The 19,238-nt window shown below is 35.4% G+C and overlaps 1 protein-coding gene and 1 long non-coding RNA gene across 3 annotated transcripts in view; one reads left to right on the forward strand and one right to left on the reverse strand.

Moving 5' to 3' along the window:
* The window catches only part of LOC144199968 (peptidyl-prolyl cis-trans isomerase FKBP3-like), a 38,882-nt gene extending 20,998 nt beyond the window's left edge, over positions 1-17,884 (forward strand). Inside the window, exons 3-8 of one of the 2 annotated variants that reach the window (XM_077721876.1) lie at positions 11,140-11,254; positions 16,488-16,588; positions 17,185-17,267; positions 17,361-17,444; positions 17,653-17,712; positions 17,779-17,884. In XM_077721876.1, coding sequence (XP_077578002.1) covers positions 11,179-11,254; positions 16,488-16,588; positions 17,185-17,267; positions 17,361-17,427 — 327 coding nt within the window. In that variant the 5' untranslated portion in view covers positions 11,140-11,178 and the 3' untranslated portion in view covers positions 17,428-17,444; positions 17,653-17,712; positions 17,779-17,884. Of the gene's footprint in view, positions 1-11,139; positions 11,255-12,453; positions 16,296-16,487; positions 16,589-17,184; positions 17,268-17,360; positions 17,445-17,652; positions 17,713-17,778 lie in introns of those variants that run through there. The other variant, XM_077721877.1, reaches the window with a different exon arrangement.
* A 76-nt stretch (positions 17,885-17,960) lies between these two features.
* Positions 17,961-19,215, reverse strand: LOC144199970 (uncharacterized). Its single transcript, XR_013327015.1, has 3 exons — positions 19,097-19,215; positions 18,412-18,491; positions 17,961-18,335 (listed from the first exon to the last, which is right to left on the reverse strand). It is a non-coding gene; the product is annotated as an uncharacterized LOC144199970 (long non-coding RNA).
* Positions 19,216-19,238: the final 23 nt, after the last annotated feature.

Raw genomic sequence — 19,238 nt, forward strand, 5'->3', positions numbered from 1 at the left:
CCTTCTTAACTTGTCCAAAACAGCTGTTTAAAAATTACATCACATCGATTTGCATTTATAATTTGGCTACAGATGAACATTTTCTCAATTTTAACATATGCCAGGTCCTAATCTGTGATTTCTTTCTAGAATCACTCCCCTGTATGTTGTTAAAGAAATGTAAAGAACTGTTTTTTTGTTGCACATTACAAATAGTTTTATTGAAAGGACTAAAAAATGGTGTTTTTGAGACATTATCTTTATTCCCTTGTGAGAATTTCCCATGAGCAAATGTGAAATTTACCCAGTACCAGTCCACTGAGTTTTGAGTGCACATATGTTGTCCGTATGTGAAACACATGGGACTTGTAAAACTTGAGTGATCCCTCATTGGACGTAAAGAAAAGGCGACTGACAACAGTGGCTGTTTATAACCGGTGATAATGGCCTCCATATAAACACAATGGTAGTCTAATTATGCATGTGACTTTGGATACGAGGTGTGCGATGCAAAAGAAACCATCAGCAACATTTTTACGTCAACGTATGCAACAACAAAAAGATGGGCTTGATTTTTAGAAGGGTCAAATGAGTGCCTAGTGCAAGGGTCGGGAACCTTTTTGACGAAAAGAGAGCCATAAACAATTCATATTTTCAAACATTATTCCTTGAGACCCATCCTCAGAATTTAAAAGTAAAAAAAACATGAAAATGTGAGCATTTATTATTAATTTCACCACTTTGAAAGTCAAAAAAAGTCTGAATACTTTTGAGAACATTATTTCACTGTTGTTAATCAATGAGAGAGTGCATGCAGAAGAGTCTAATGAAGGAAAAAATTATGATTTAAAAAGGCAGAGAGCCATATACACCCATCAAATGAGCCACATATGGCTCTCGAGCCATAGGTTCCCTACCCCTGGCCTAGTGTAATGGCAATTTGGGTGAGCTTGGTCAAAAACGATCATTTAAAACTTTATCAAACCTATATGTGAGATATATATCCCCAATTGGAATAGACAGAAGGAATTGTGTATTCAACTCCCCATAAAAATGTTTATATAAGTTGAATTCTCCATGCATAAAAAATGTTGCCTGCCTCATTTTCTCCGCTGTTTTTTACCACTCCTGCCAGCTAATCAGTAACGCACCAAAACTGTGAACTCACCCGCACTTTTGTGCCAGGTCATCTACCGCCAAAAGCTCCGATCTAATTTAATCTCATTGTTTGCTGCGCTAATTGGTAACTCCCTTCCATGCTTACTTGCATTCCAAGCATGACCACATTCATCCAAATATTTTCTAGGAAAACAAAATTCACATTAAGACATGCTTACATTCCTAAAATATGGTAGAATACTGAGATGGTGCAGTGTTCCAATATCAGTCCTTGATTATTTGAGGTGTTTGTCTTTAAAAAGGGCTTGAAGCCCAAATTACATTCTTTAAAGTCCTCGAATGACTTACTTGAGTGTTCTTTAAAGCCAAGCTGGCAAGCTCTACTTTGAGGTAAATCAAACTATGAAATTTTCTCAATCAATGCTGTTATGGAGCTCATTTTTGTTTTAAAATGGCATATTTAGCCATAGAGTTAAGCATTTTTTGGGATTGACTGTAAGAAAATGGCCATCGTGTATAAAGTCATTCATTTTCAATTCCTCACAAGGATCGTGGGGGTGCTGGAGCCAATCCCAGCCAACTTTGGACAGTGGGGTGGGGGGGACATTCTGAATTGGTTGCCATCCAATTGCAGGACACAATGAGGTAAACAACCGTTTCATGCTCAGACTCATAGCTAAGGAGAATTTATCGCCTACCATGCATGTGGGAGGAAACTGGAGAACCTGGAAAAAACCCACGCAAGCATGGAGGGGACCAGCAAACTCCACAATGGAAGGGGATTGTGTATTCTAGATGATTACATTTTAATATTGTTTTTCCTCCCAAACAATCAAGAATTCCAGCAGACTTTTAACAATATTTTTTTCTCAAAAACATATTCCTACACTAGTACTCCAAGGTTTGAATTTTTATTCCCATTTGATTACATGGGGAATAAAGTCACTTGGTTTACCTATGGGAATTGAAGTTAAATAATTATTTTCTAATGAATATGTGCAAAATCAGAAACTTTTCAATATCAATTGGTGAATCCTTAAATAATGACCTCTAAACTATGAATGCTATGTATGATCTCAGCTATGAAATTTTTCAACTATTTGAAATGTGCGTCAGAAAAGTTTGCTTCATGGCACTGCTCTGCTAAGCTGTTTACATTATTTCAAAGAAACCACTTGGGATTCTGCAACCAAGCGTTGCTTAATCAAAGACACAGGCAGAGGGAGTGAAGCCTAAGAGGAAACTGATAAAGTCAAGAGGAATGCAAAGGGAGATGTAAGGTTGAAGACAAATAATCGCATGTGGCCACTGAACCAAAGCTACCACTATACATACATGTGTATGGTGGCAGGTGAAGTACAGTACATTTTAACCTTTAAATCAGTGCTTTTGGACATTGACCAATCACTCTAACATAGTTTCATAAGATGCGATGCAACTATAGGTGCATGTATCGTATGCCATATAGGGGTATTATCTTCTCCCATACATTTTGTGCTCTAAATGAAGTATTGAAGATATACAGCTTGGTATTAAAGTTTTGCATGTGAGTGGAAAAATAGCATTGCAGAACTGAATGAAAAGATAGGCTTGGCTCTCTCATATAGTCTCGTTTTTGCTATCAAGCTGTTTAAATGTTATATTTACACATTTATACAGTGATGGCAGAAGAGCAGTTTGATCATAAGAACATTATAATTGTCAATTTAGAACTGCACACAACTTTGGGAGAAGAAACAATGATGGAAAAAAAATGTTAGTACCGCATTGGATTGCATCTGCTTTCTATTAATTTGATCAGTCATAGGGCACTTAGTAATATTCACAAATGTATCAGAAAATCATGCAACCTTCGCTCAGGAAGCATAATGAACAAAAAAGCTTATATTGGCACTTGTTCTAGAAAATGTATTTAATCTGAAATTTATTCAACACTATACTTTTTCTTTTTTTTCAAGTAGTGGGGTGTTTTTTTTTCGCCATATGCACATTCAGTCTGGAGTTTCATCCACCAGTGCTTTTATCATTAAAGATAATTGAGTAATTGACCATCTGATATGAATTTTGTACAGATTTCCATCAGTTTTGTGCATCTAATTCTATTGTAATACAATGCACAACAAACATCTCTTACAATCACCACACGTTGATGTGTGTTTTTCCATTTAATTGGTTTTAAATGTACTCTTCAAGTCGGTGGTGGTGGGAGGGGTGGACAGGGAATCCCCTCTCAAGACTTAAACTGAACAATGTGTGCGCATGTGCATGTTTGAGTGTCGGTATATCTAATTGTTTACACAACTCCAGTGACACACTCCCCTTGCCCTGTGTCCTCACTGAGAAAAACATTAGCATACATTACATTACCACCCAAAAACAAATGAAAGAAATCCCCAATCTTGAATCTACTACACTTTTTCTTCTTTTTAAGGTGTCATTTCTCAAGAATGTTACAAACCCCATTATTTAGTCATGTTCTCTCCTTGTCAATCAAGATGCTCTGACACTCAGCTCATTCCCCTTCATAATCCTCCCTTCATCTCATCTCTCATCCCACTCTCCCCTCGTCTTTCTCTCATAGTCATGGCTCATTTGAAGACAAACATCCTGACAGACACGCACACACCATAGGCCCCACCTACCCTGGTCTTAAAAACGACCCTCCATCTCTTCCTCCCCTCACAGTTAAGCTGGTAACCATATCCTACCTGCAGCGTATCTTTTACATGCATTCATCAACGTCAGCCATTTGGACAAGGTCTTAGAGGGCAAGAAAAACAAAAGACAACATTAAATTAGTGGGAGAACAAGGGGGAGAGAGAGTTGATGTGTGGTTGCTGGTGAGATGTGAAAAAGAGGTGTCCTGGAGAGAAGGCATTCGTGGAATCAGTTGCATGGCCACTTGCTGAGTGGAGGAGTCACTGATTTAACATGCATCCATCTCACCATTAACCTCTTATAACTCTTTAAAAACACGGGGTCACAAAATGAGGTGTACAATATTTGCAACCTATAAAAACTCAATTCAAGTTCAGAATACAGACAGAAATGTAAAAAAAAATGCCCTCTGAGACATCAAAGTTCTGAACCCCTTTAATTTGATGAGCATAAAATTCATTCAATGTCACACATATATTAATACATTGCATTGTCTCATACCACATCAACTTCTCAATCCTTTTGAAAGGGTGGTTTAACCTTGGATTGTACATTTAAAAATCGATTTTTGGTTTAATGTGTTATATTTAGCACATGCAAGATCCCACTATTGCAATTTGTTTTCCTCTAGACACTCTTGGAGTGATTTTCCACGCTTTCATCTTGGCCTGTCAGACTGTCAGGCAAACATACAAGCCCTCTGATGATATTGTTTCAGATTGGTTGAGTGACTAAAGGATGGCTGTAGGCAGGTTTTGGCAATTGATGTGGTCATGGAAGACAATGGAAGGTTGACAGAAGGAAAGAGTGTCTCACTGAGAGCACAGGCGAACATTTTTAAACTTAAAATTAATGTTTTGTACAAAGTTGGGCACTTATCCTGCTAATCCCAACCACTCTTTGAAAAGAAAACCAATTAAAGTTTTAACCAGCATTGAATGAGCTTTGGTTAGAATAACCAAACCAAAATAATGTTGTTAGAAATCCTTTGGAGGGGTAATTGAAGTATCATTGTTGGTCTTGGCTATTGATTGCTGATTTTAACAGTTTGGCTTTTTTGGGAAAGTCTTTTATTCTTAATTAAATTGTGTATATGTTACTTGTCAGTCAATTTTGGTAATTAAAAGTTAGGTGGAATATAATATATAATTTACCTGGAGTTTGGCATTTTATAGTACAACAGGCGTGTCAAGTTTTCTCTTAAGTATATAGTGATCTGGTTTTCTTTCGAATATCAAAAAAAATAAGCCTGCTTACAAAACCAGGGGCTTCTTTCACTGTTTTCACGATTCTTGTATTATTTAACAAACTATAAAGCAAGAACTGTGACTCTTTGTAGGAAATAATGATGCCATACTTTCAAAAGCATGCCATTTAGGGTTTGTCTTTTAACTCGTATTTTATAATATTGGTACAGGGATCATTTGAAATGCATTTAAAGTCCTAATAAAGCTAATGTTCAATAAAAAATTGAGAACATAATCAGTACTGATGGAACATATAGTATAAATGGTGATGCTCATTATGTAGGCCAGGTGTAAAACAAAAGAGAGAATGTAGCTTCACCATCTGTGAAGCAGCAGTTGATCTCTTTGCACGCTTGACTGATAGTTTGGAGGACTCCCGTATGAATGTGAGGAAGACAGCACGTAAGATGCACGGGCAGGGGGTGCTACGGGTGATGATTCTTCAGCGTGTTTGTTTCCGTTCGGTGTTGAAAGGCTATCCTTTCATCTGTGCTCGCACACTGGTGGTATCTGTCGTCACACGAAAGTGAGCAAGCCCAATGTGAATCGACGCAGATTTTGACGGAGAATTTGAAGATGACCTGCTGTTCCGTGCCTGGATGTCTAAGTGGTTTGACTGACTGATCTTCCCCTGAGATCTTTTGTCTGTAACAGATGTGTGTGCGCACGGCAACACGTCAGAGGTTGCCACAAACTTCCAGTTGTTGCCGGTCAGATTGCAGATAATTAGGTTCATCTTGGTGTTTTATTCAAGGTTTTATTGTTGACAGTACTTTTAACATTGGTGACAAATGCTCTTTTGCAACCTTTTAAAAGAAATTGTTCCAATATTTGTGGCTAATTGCATGCATATTAGTTCATGCGGGTTTGCCACATTGTCAAATGTTGTGGATGTGATGTTATACAAAGCCTCAAAAGTATTACTCAGTAGTACTTTTTGCTTTAATTCTTTTTCTGTAGAAATGAAACAAAGCATATTAACTGAATGTTGTATTTGACATGAGAGGATTCTGCTCTTAGTCAGTATTTTTTAGTACTCAACTTACGTTTAAGGTGTCTTTTAAGGTACTCCTTAAAATGTACAAGTTTATACATACAATATATATATAGTAGTAGTAGTTTATACAAACTTTTCACAGTTCCTCTGTAAATACTTCTGCACAGATTTGATTAAATTGTGACAACCACAAAAATGAACAATTAGCCTTTTAATGTGGTTACATAATTACATTTCCACTGTCCAGGGTGCTGAATCCTTCATTCTTCAAGCCTAAAGTTGTGCATAACAAGGAGAAACCAACAAAAGCCATTAAGTGAAGAGTTTTAATTGACTCTAAACTTGGCATTGTGCAATTTGCCTCTGTCTTACAATTGGAAACATTGTTCAGGAAAAGTCATCTTATCAGCTGGTGCTAAAAGTGTAGCGCAACAACCGGGAGCCGGTTCTGGTTCACATGCGAAGAAATGTACACTAGAGGCAGTCATCATGAACACTTAACACAAATTAGAACAAATGTGGATGGTGGGAGCATCTGGAAGATGGGATCGCTCTGTGTGTGTGTGTGTGTGTGTGTGTGTGTGTGTGTGTGTGTGTGTGTGTGTGTGTGTGTGTGTGTGTGTGTGTGTGTGTGTGTGTGTGTGTGTGTGTGTGTGTGTGCGTGCGTCTGTAGGGGCGGGACAAAGATGTGTCAATGTTTACTCACTGCAATCAATCAAGTTAAAAAGGCCATATTGTCACATTTGTTGCATATTTCTCAACACACCATGTAATTCACAAATGTTGGTTATGAACATTCCCTAACCTACTTTTATTCTTTTAATCCTCTGTCCCTTCAAAAAGAGAATTGAAGTACCACCACATTTTGTCAATATGGCAATGTGAGGTATTGAAAGGCAGAACATAAATACAAATTAAAGACAAAATCAGAGCACATAATTTGAGGGGACCAGATTACAGTCTAATCCACTGCGGTTTGTGTTGATTCTGATCTTTCAATCTCTCAATGCTCAAATACTGGAAACAGATGTGTAAATGTACCATTGGAAGCCGTAATAAAGTTCCCACGTGGCTAAATGCCAACGTACAAACTCATACATCACTGCCTGATAGAAACAAGAAGCTGCACTTAGACAAGAAAGCAAATCTGCTTTTCAGATTTCAATATGAAAATGTCACGACATACTTTATGTGGTTAAGTACACTCTGTGCTTGCCCTTTTATTTTTTTATATTTCAAACTAAACTTCATCATTAAAATATTAACATCTGGCCTATCGCAGAATAGTAATGAAACAACAAAAAAACCATGTCAATATGATTTACACCTTGTTTAATTGGCTCATGTACCACGATTCAAGAGTGAGACAACATGATAATAAGAGATAATTGTCTTAACTGTATTATATAAACATTAACTAAAAAGCCCATATGTTTATCCTTCTTTTACGAATGTGGCTGACTTAACAGCTTGTCATTTTACATCCTTTACCACTGGAATGAACATATGGACAAGCTTAATTTCAAGCTTCAAGCTTCTGAAATGCGACGAAAAAACATTTTTCTTCCCAGGAATGCGTTCTTAGGCAACCGTAAGCGGCCGTATATGTCAAACATGTCAACACTTGGCCTGTCTTCTTAAAGATGTTGCACTTCTGTGCTCTTAATTTCATAGTAATCTGAAAAACGACGCCCCGTTACATTGCCAGCCAGCGCAGCCATACCTGGAGTTTACTTTCCACTATTTTTCTGCAAAATTGCAAGCAGGTGTCCGTTCCAGCTCCCGTCTCCACTTGCTATTCACACAACTCGCTGACCTTATCAAGAGTGTGTGAACAGCATTAGCTCAAAAAGTAATGAGATTGTAGTTTAAACCCAGAAGCAAAAACATGAAGCCTTAATACACAAGCTGGAAATCCCATTAAGATTAATAATAAGTCAATATTCAATACTCAATTGCCAATAGCCACAAGTATGTGCTTGCAGTAATATTTCAAAAAAGATGAGGAACGCAAATGTGACCAGAGAAACATGGGATTAGGTAGCTGCCAGATTTGCACACAATAAACTGCAAAATAACAAGAGTGATTTATTGCCTTTGTGAACTGAAAAAACAGATATTGTTATGATACTGATTTAGAGCCCCTCTGCTTGAAAATTGATTGAATGCAGCCATCTAGATCCTCACTTTCATTTGAATACATAGGTAGATAAGCATACACTAGATATACATAAATATATATATGTATTCATATATACTTATATCTGTAAGAGTGGAAATGAGGGACAAACGGGAAAACCAATCCATTTTCTTAAAATTTAAACACAATAAAAAACATTAAATAAAGAAATAAAAATAATAAAAAATATTTATATATATATTTCTTATTTTTTGTTTATCTAATATATTTATTCACATAATATATAGTGAATTTACAATTCTAAATGTAAACAATTGAAAACATTAAATTAAAAGATATATATATATATATATATATATATATATATATATATATATATATATATATATATATATATATATATATATATATATATATATTTGAAAACATTAAATTAAAAGATATATATATATATATATATATATATATATATATATATATATATATATATATATATATATATATATATATATATATATATATATATATATATATATATATATATATATATCTTTTAATTTAATGTTTTCAATTGTTTACATTTAGAATATATATATATATATATATATATATATATATATATATATAATATTATATATATATATATATATATATATATATATATATATATATATATATATATATATATATATATATATATATATATATATATATATATATATATATATATATATATATATATATATATATATATATATATATATATATATATATATATATATATATATATCTTATTTTTTATTTCTCTTATATATATTTCTTATATATTCACACAATATATAGTAAATTTACAATTTTTCCCATCTGTCCCTCATTTCCACTTTTTCCTTTTCAAACGTGCAGCTGTGAATATGAGACCAGATTAGATCTGATGCAGTTCCAGCTCTTGGAGAGACCCCTCTATAAAACTCACAACAGGTTGCATTTATTTCAAAAGATTTGTAGTTTACACCCTTATAATCTCCAGCCTGTCAACAAGGTAATGTGAGGACAAAATCATACTTGCTTAACAGTTTTCATTGTGCGGTTTTAACAAATAGCTGCTGAGTGACATTTGGCCTTGACATCTATCCCCATTGCAAGTTTTTGACAAGGTTTCACACGATTGTTTTAATTCCTGACTACAACTGTCGAAAAGCACTGATAAAAGTGTGCACAAAGCCATTTCCACAGATTTATAGTCATACATATCAAAGACTAACCAATACATTTCATGCAAATTGTACTTGTCAGCATGAGCCAAGCTTTCAAGCCCACAAGAATGGCTTGAGAATGAATACAACTTCTTGCTTGCACCCAATAATTGATTATGAAGTGATATATATACTATATGCTTACTCCCTAAAATTGCTTTGTTCTGTTTCCTTCAAAAAATTGACACTGGTATTCATCGCTGAGGCAATATTGCAAGAATTGTTCATTTCCTCAAAATGAGGCCGGGATCGCGTGTTTCTTAGAATGAGTAATGCTTTTGAATATTTAGATTCAAGACTAGGCCAACAAAGAACATGCACTGAGTTGTCCCGAAGCAACCTCTTTAAAATCGTTGTGCTATGTACTTAGGGTCGTTGTCCTGCTGTAAAAAATGAATCATTGACCCTGCTTGAGGTCAGAGTGCTCCGGAACAGGTTTTCCGCTGGGATTCCCCTGTACATCACTGCATTCATATGACTATCTATCACTGTATGTAGAGTAATGGACAGAAAATTGTTTTTCTAGTGGTTTTATACAGTCTTTCAGCAATTAAAAGTAACTACTAGTAGCAAGATCCAAACTCTAATTACGTTATAATTTTTTAAAAAGGATTTGCCATGTTGGTTTCCACAAACAAGAAACAATGAGGGAAACACCAGATGTAAAAATAATTAAATAAAAACAACAAACATGTCATTGAAACAAAGACTGACTTTATTACAGCAAGAAAAAGGCAAAATCTCAGAAAAATAGAAGTCAAAACCAATTCATTCATTTTTAGAAATGTATTATTCCAACAGACACTCATTAGAGCAAGGGTGTCAGACTCGGGTTGGACCATTTTAGATATATTTCATTTTTTTTTTTTTTATAAACGGATGAAAAGAACTGGATTAAAAGCCCTGAATATTCAGTTTTTTACAGATCTAAAACAATGTTTATTTGAGATTTTTAAAAATATATTTTTAGATTTTACAAAATGATTTTTGAATTAAAAACACAGAAAAAAAATGGATTAGAAAATTACAATTATTGATTTAAAAAGGGGAAAATCAGGAAATGTAATATACACATATACTCTTCATTTCAATTTGATCCTAAAACAAAAAGTCGGCACTCATGATTTACTTTCCCGGGCCACACAAAATGATGCGGCGGCCCAAATTTGGCCCCCGGGCCGCCACTTTGACACATGTACATTAGACAGAGACTGCAACTTTTTATTAAAGGTGACTTGAACAAGGAGCCAGGTTAAAGTGCCACTTTATTTTAAATGATTTGTTACACCACCACAAAATTGATCTATCTTTAAACTATTTGTATGTGTGTTTGTGTTGTGTGTGTGTGTGTGTGTGTGTGTGTGTGTGTGTGTGTGTGTGTGTGTGTGTGTGTGTGTGTGTGTGTGTGTGTGTGTGTGTGTGTGTGCATGTCTCATTGACCCCTATAAAAAGAATCAATTACTCTCTTAGCTTGGAAAAGCTCTCTAAATCACAAGACTATACCACAGAGTCTTGTTGTTAAGATTGATGAGACTCATAAGTGGCCTTGTTCTTTCCACTATTGAACATATCCATCAACCTTCCACATTATTAGGTCAAGTTAAAGCGAATAGGGGATTCCTAAGTGCTGAACTGCTTGGTTATTGTTACTTTTTTAATGATGAATTAGCAGAAATTGTGGCTTTTGTACAATGTTGGTGCACATGTGTGCGTGTCTCAAACCCAATTCCCCATTTAATTCAACAGTGATGAATTGGAGTGAAGATTTAGCCTGCAAAAGAAAAAATGCACTGTGCTGTCCGGCTCATTTGTTTTGAGATAAATCCTCCTGCTGAAGTACGCCTCTGCGCCTTTGAGACGGGTAAGTTCTGTTTTAATAGGAGCCTAAACTCAGTACATGGCTGACACAGCTACACAGCAAAGAAAAGCAATAACTCAGGATCACAAATATTCTCCGATATTAAACACCACCAAAAAGTGTTTCAAAGTTCAAATGATCTGAGCAGATTGAGCTGCATGAGCTAAAAGTTTAGGAGCCTTGTTTTTGGTTGCTAAAACTACAAGAAAAATAATCAGGGGAACATTGTATTGATTGAAAAAGAATACAGAACTACACTTGTGTTTTTAAACTGTGCTTGTGCACTTTAGTTTCATTTGTAATGAAAAATTCATGAGAATGGCAAACTATCCTGATTAACTCTTCAAAATTAGATTTTATGAGAACTCTACATTCATGTTGCACTTAGACAAGAAAGCAATACATGACATTTTTTGGTATTTGTTCAAATGTGGACATTTTATCAGAAAACCAACTGCTTTTTTGGAGTAAAAGGAAAATGAAGCTCAGGTAGTGTAGCTAAAACAAATCTCACAATCATTTTGATTTGCTAAAATACAAAACAATGCAACCAAATGTTGCAGAATGGACAAAAGGAAGCTGGCAAAAGTTCTGTTTCTGACAGATAGTTGTGCATCGTGTGATGATGTCATCACAATGAGGGTCCGCTATGTTTTTTTCATTTATAAGGTGGCTGGGCAAATTCTTGGATAACTTTCAGTGTTATCTGGGCTGATCAGAGTTGAATGTCAAGCTACTTGGATAAAAATCAACACCTCTAAATCTGAGGCAATGTTTCCCTTATTTTGCACCCTTGGGTCGGGGGGAAAATCTGCTTCAAGTTAGATGCCCTGCTCTAGCATCAGCATCGACCCTGTGGCTGTACAAGTCTATTAGGATTAGAAAAAAGGCGCAGTTAAAGGGCAAAACTCTCAATTTACTTCAGGTGATGAATGTATACAGATTTCCTTTTCCATCCTCTGTCTTGGATGGATATAGATTAGATTAGATTAGAAATTACCTTCTTAAATTATTGTAAATCTTAAACCATTATATCGTCATTCACTCCTATATTATAAAACATGTTACTTCTTTTGAATGAGAAACTTTATGAGTTAGTACATCTAATAATGTCCCGGTAAATATGACAAATTAAACATTATGACAGCACCAACCATAAAACACGTACTTTGCCTTGTGACACTTTGCAAATCGAGTAAATGCCTCTTTAAATAATAAACACACAGAAGTACAAAACTAAGTAAAAAGAATAGACTAAAGAAATCCTTTTTCAACTGCCTGCTTGGGGTCTGCACTGACTTATCAATGGTTCACCGGAGTTGTTTTTAGACTAACCATTTTTTAAAATATGTATATATATTATTTTTTTTAAATACAAATCCACTAGGTCCATAAAAATTGTTAATAAAAATGTGCTAAAAAAAATATACACAAAACGGTACATTCATTTGTGGATTTGTGTCATTTGGTGACATGTAGATTTTCATTCCATTCCATGTAGATTATAGATTGAACATTAATAACCACTAAACACTTGCTCTTCAAAAAATAGAAACAATACACTAATAGACGAATAGCACAATCCACCAGATTGAACTTTTATTTTAAAAAAATATTGCTACTGATGGTGTTCACTCGCCAGACTCAGGTGAAAGGCAAGCATTGGTTCAATTCCCGCTTGCTGTTGGTATGATTTTGCATACAAATGGTTATGCAACTCTGTAGGGGCTATGGCTGACTGCCATCCAGTCTAGCAACCCTTGTGACGATACACAGTACACACAATGAATGAATGCTGCTGATATAAAATGTGCCAACTACACTAACACTCCACATCCTTTTGTCTAGACTCTAGACTATGTAAATTGGCAAAATTTAGTTTTTCTGTAAGCCAAAACCCGCAAAATCCATGTTAATTAAAACATGACAATGCTGCACAGAACATATTTTTTTTAAATAGCTGTAAATCAGCAAAACACCCAAAAGGGCTTCTTCACCAACAAACTAACAACTGGCATTAGAACGATAAATAATTAATTCACAACAGTGTAATATTTCTCAACTAAATTTGAAGACACATTTTATTGGACTGAAGTGAACTTGTTGCCAGTCATTTGCTGGGTACAAAGTGACAAACAACTATTCAAGCTCATGTTCATTAATCAAACTTTAGTGAGCAAATGTTCTGGCAGATATTCCGTCATAACGTTGTTTGGCTTCACCACATTTACTCTTTGTACGCCCTTTTACTCTGGGAAACAGTCACTTCAATTTTTTTTCCCACTGTACAAAATTTGGGGTCTAACATACTGAAATACACTTTAATATCCAATGAAAACTGAAAAACAAAACACAAACATCCTTTTAAGTCCAGTATCTTCAAAAACAGATGTATGTATGATTATTTCAGAGATACCTAACGAGGATTGTCTTATAATCAGTCATTCATTCATTTTTTTAACTGCTTATTAAGGATTGCAGGGGGAGCTGTTTTTTTTTTTTTTTAATATTATTATTTTGTTTTGGGGATTCTAATTTACTATGCAATCATACCACACCCATTTTGTTGTGCATCATATTGAAATTGTTTTGTACCTCAAGGGCTATTTTGATGGTGAAACCGTATGTTGAACATTTATTTTCATTAAAAAAATGTATGCATAACTTTTTTGACTATATAATAAATAAATAGTACCAAACAAAATAGCAATATAGTAGAAAAGGGGAGAAATGAGAGTGAAAAATCAAATAATTTCAGCTTTCAATCATTGAAAATTAGAAAATTATTGCTATTTTTTGTCAAATCATAACCTACTCTTAACCCCTCACAAACTATAAACTCAGTTACTTCCAAAACTGTAAGAAAAACGATCAGTAGGTGAGTTTTGTGAGACCAGGCAGATAAAATTCCTCCCAATGTAAACTCAACAATCATCCACGAGGATCACGCTCCAGAGACGATTCCATGAATGAACATGTTAAAACACAGTGTGAGGTAATCGCACTCTTCCCAAAGTACACTCTGTCTTCATATTGTTGTTTTTGATGCGATTGTTGATTGTTACTGTCTGATGACAACTGTGTATTTCACATTTCTCATTTTGTTTATTGGGCGCAAGAAGACAAAAACAGAAGTTCTTAAAATAGGAAAACAAATGGTTGTAGCTCCTAATACCTCCATTTCTGTGCAGTAGGTATATAATTTTATTGTCAATTTTAGAAACATTGCTAAGCTTTCTTTACTGTTGTAACCATGCTTTGTTTTCTTTGTTTATATTGAAAATCTGCACTTAAACAGAACTTGGAAAAGTTAAAATCCTTACTTGAATGAAGGTTTGTTGCAAAACAGCAACAACACACACCTCAAAACTGCACTTTTCAAAACGGTTGTCCTATAAGTGTTACGGATGAATTCCAAAGTTTCAAAATGAGGGGAAATAACGAGTGTCACTCAGTCCAACATTTCGAGAACATTGGGGATTTTACAACATAAACTAGACAATACAGCTGCGTAAAAAGCAGACAAAGAAATGTAACTAGCCAACATTTGAACAAAAAAGAAAGACCAACAATTCATTCAATACCGCACTGTGTTGTCTAGGAATTGACATCAGGCTGTGTTTTAAATGCTATAAATTGAGGATTGTGAAGCCAAGAAATGTAAGATGTTCCATTATGTTTTATGTTTTGGTTTTTATTTGGTATTTAAAGCAACCACAGGTTAACAGAGTCAAGTTTTGCATGGTGAATTGTCCCTAATACAGTGTGATCAGTGCATTACCACAGTCCCAGAGGTTTACGATTGAAAGAAGAACAAAATTCCCCCAGCAAACTGATGGGAAAAAAAACATATCCTCAGATGGTTTTTCCTGAGGCATTCACTGTCATTTTTGAAAGACTGTGGTTTTGTAACACTATGCAAGCATTTTATATTATTTCAACATTAAACCAAAATGTCTAACTGTATCCATCAATTTGAGACTATTGAAAAGGGCATTTTTGAGCTTAATGCCAAAAAAGTGAAATGTTTTGTAGAAAAAAAGAAACTTCTACAAAAATTACCTTACAATGGATCGTAATAGAAATACTCTGATCTACTCTGATTGTTTTTTGTTGTTGTTGTTGCTATGCTTACTTCCAAATGCATCCATCATTTTCTAAGCCGTTTATCCTCACAGGGCTCACGGGGGGTGCTGGAGTTTATCCCAGCTGATTGCAGCTCCAGGAAAGGGACACCCTGAATTGGTAGCCAGCTAATTGAATTGAGGAGATGGACAACCATTCACTCTCACATTCATATTTAGGGGCAAATTAGAGTGTTCCAACATCATTTCAAATGACCCTCATCGTTTTTGGAATGTGGGAGGAAACCAGAATACCTGGAGAAAACCCACACAAACTAGAGTAGAACACACAGTTAGGACCAACCTAGTATCAATCCCTCAATTCCAGAACTGTGAGGCCAACGCTCTAACCACTTGGGCCCCAAGCCGCTTAATCTCAGAAACAGAAAAATAATTTGGAAATAATTTGAAATTATTTCCAAATTATTTTGCTCTTTCTGTCAGGGCCTGCAAGGCATTCTCTGCCGGCCTAAAAAAATATTTGAATAACAGACTGATGTTGATTATATTTTGGAAATGAATACTTATTTAATAATTCCAAATTGTCTGTCAAATTCCTTTCATTGCTTTTCCCCTTGTTGCGCTGCTTCCAGATGCGTGTTTTCATATTTTAGCATTTGACCAATCACATTTCAGCCATTATTTGTTGCCAGGGTCCCTCACAATCTGTGCACCATACAATACGCGTGGAACAAACTGTTGATTTTTAACCAATCAGAAATTGAGTTGGCGACACTAAGTCCTTCTCATAGGCGCAGGAACAAGCATGACGGAGGTCAGAGTTCATGTACCCGCCCCCAACCTTCAAAATGGCGAATGAGGCAGGAGTTACTTCCTTGTGGGCTGCAGGGCAGCTCAGAAGTGACAATTTACCGAAGAAAGACCTCATAAAGTTCTCCCAGGACAATGCATCGCATTCGGTACGTTGTTATTTGGTGGATTTTGAAGCCTCACGTTCATTTTAAGAGTGCTTTTTGACTGGAGCGTGCTTCGATCGCGTGCTGTAGCCCCACATGGATGCAGACCTGAAAATGTTTGCAAACAATTTGGCTACATTGCGTTATCTATAGCTCCTTATGTTTAAAAAGAAACCATTCCATTGTGTGTTTCAGTTCCTCAACGAGCACCGACTGCTGGGAAACATCAAGAATGTGGCCAAAACGGCCAAAAAGGAGCAGCTTGTCGACACCATAACGAGCTGTTTGTCAGCAAAGTGAGTCTCTATCTCTTTTTTTTTTTAGATACTAGTTTCTATCTTCTCTATCCGTGTAATAATTAAATGTCCGCGTTCAGTATTCAAGGCTTCGCTCAATTAGCCTTTTTTAAAACTATGATATATTCTAGTTTTGAATGAAAACACTAACTGGTCTGGTGTTGATTTTCAATAGCAAGAATCTGTGTGGATAACTAATACCCACACAAGTACCATCAGTCATGCTGTAAGGAATAAAAAGTACACTTATAGAATATATAATACACCTTTTAACCTGGTCTTGGACCTTTTCATTTTTAGTTTTAAATGTGGTTTGGACAAAAGCTAAGTGAGACATCCATTCAACAATAGTGCAGTGGTCAATTTCCACTTGAGTTTAAACCTATGGTAAAATAACCATTTTTCCTCAAGGTATGAAGAGAAAAATGGAAGCAATAATATTTTGGAATATTAATTTGAAAAAAATGAATGGATTTGAAATTATTGACTGGAAAAACTCATCGAGGATGAGATAACATGGGAAACAAATGTGGGTTATTTGTGCATTAAAAATGGTTGAATAGGCAATTGCATAATCATGCTGTGGTGTTTTGCAGAAGTTTAAAGCCATGGAGACGGTGGAAGAGGTGACAAAGCAGGTGAAGTTGTCAAAATCCACGAGAAAACCAAAGAAGTCGAGGTAGAATTCAAATGTTTCAGGTTACGATTTAATTTATTATTTTCATGTAACGTGTACTAAACCTACTCTTTTTGTATCTTGCTTTTTTTCCAGCACTAAAGAAAGGCGACAAGACCAACACCGTGAAATGCTGGCATATGGGAGGCTGACAGTCTTTTAACACCAATATCCCCTCAGGTACATGTTTTTTTTTAGAGGAGAGGTCTCCAACTCTGGTCCTTGGGGGCCTCCCTCCAGTATATTTTCCATATCTGAATCAAATGATCAATATCTTGATTATTTGATTTAGGTATTAATGGAAAATAGACTGGATAGTGGCCCTTGCGGACTGCAGTTGGAGCTCCCAGTTAAAAAGACTGATTTGTGAATCTTTCTGCCTCTGAAGCAAACAGGTTATCTCCCTGTGGCAGAGATGAAGACATGCTGATAGAAAATACTTAACCAGGTAGTCTTTAATAATTGACCACACTTTTTGACTTGTCTAATCCTGTCTGTATTTTGTTTTATTCAGAATTCCACCCAAAGGGAAGACTCTTCATCAAAGTGCTGATTGACTACGTGAACAAATCCCGAAAGGAACTAATTTTTGTTGCAAAATAAAAATTTGTTGAAATGTATACATGTTATATTTTTTATTTGCTGAACAAAGGAATGCAAAAAACATTTCAAGTTGAATATTTTTTATTGACATGAAAATGACAAGAAAAAAAACTTTTACACACTTAGTATTTGGCAAAAAATAAATTTTGAACACTTAGTATTTATTTTTTAAAAATTATTTTTAAAAGAAAAACACTTAGAATATTAAATAGAATAAAATATATACAAAAACACTTAGAATATAAAATACATAGAACAATTAAAAAAAAAGAAAAAAAGACCCGAATGAGGTCTAGGTCTTTTTTCCCCAAGTGTTTTAAAAAAAATTAAACGTTACTCAAATCTCCTTTACCCTCGGGGCAGGATTATAATTTGGATAAATACTCTACAATAAAAATCTAAGACTAAAATGCAGAGGCATCTTGAAGTGGGGATCATCACCTGGTTCTCCAGAGTCTGGACATGGACCTGATGAATGCAAAACAAAAAGCAAATGTTAGCATATAAAGAGGCTTGGGTGATAGCTTTTTGAAAATAGTTTTACCTTGATCTGTCTGGCAGTTTCCTCTCCTGTAACCTCAAGGCTGAGTGTTCTGGGCACACAGGAAGAGCGCCATCTCGATGCTAAACAAGGAAAACATAAATTAGCCAAACAATTATTACAGGATAGAGAAATCTTACAAGAAATTTAATAAACGATCAAGATAAATAATGAGAATAACTTTGAGTACTATTTTCCCTTTTCCAGACAAGCCGATTAAACATAAGCTGGCGTTAAGAGCTAGGAGAAAGATGGTTTAACGATTTTTTTGTGATAACTCGAACAATTGCAAATTGAAGTGCTATCATTACATTCAACACCAGGAACTAAGTCGTGTCTCTGGGTGTCCTTTTTGAATGTGCCCTTATCCAGTAAACTGTGCGTTGATGGATAGGCGTTGTTTGGCTAAATTAAAAAGACACACGACTCAAAAATGGAAAGAAAACGGACCACATACGTTTTAAACGAAAAGGGAAGCGTTCGTGACGCTAATGCTAAGATAACTAGCCACATGGAGCACACAGCCGGAGGGAAACGGAGCTCAAACTTAAATTGTCGACGGTTTGTTTAACCTAGCATTAAACTACCTAACAGATTTGTTGGCGATTTCGGCTCAATCGATTGCTTAAAAATATCCTCTGAGCGCGATAAAAACGCATTTAGGGCAGTAAATTGCTCTACAACCTACCTCGCTGGCGTGCTAACCGACTGCCAGCATAGAATGACTGTCCAAAGGGGCGAAACACTGCACATGTGGTTAATTTACACAGCTGGGGAAATTGGCGTAACCACGCCCACGTAGTCCCACCAAATAGAATGTGGAAAAGATG

Source organism: Stigmatopora nigra, chromosome 7, assembly GCF_051989575.1.
Source record: "Stigmatopora nigra isolate UIUO_SnigA chromosome 7, RoL_Snig_1.1, whole genome shotgun sequence".
NCBI lineage: Eukaryota > Metazoa > Chordata > Actinopteri > Syngnathiformes > Syngnathidae > Stigmatopora > Stigmatopora nigra.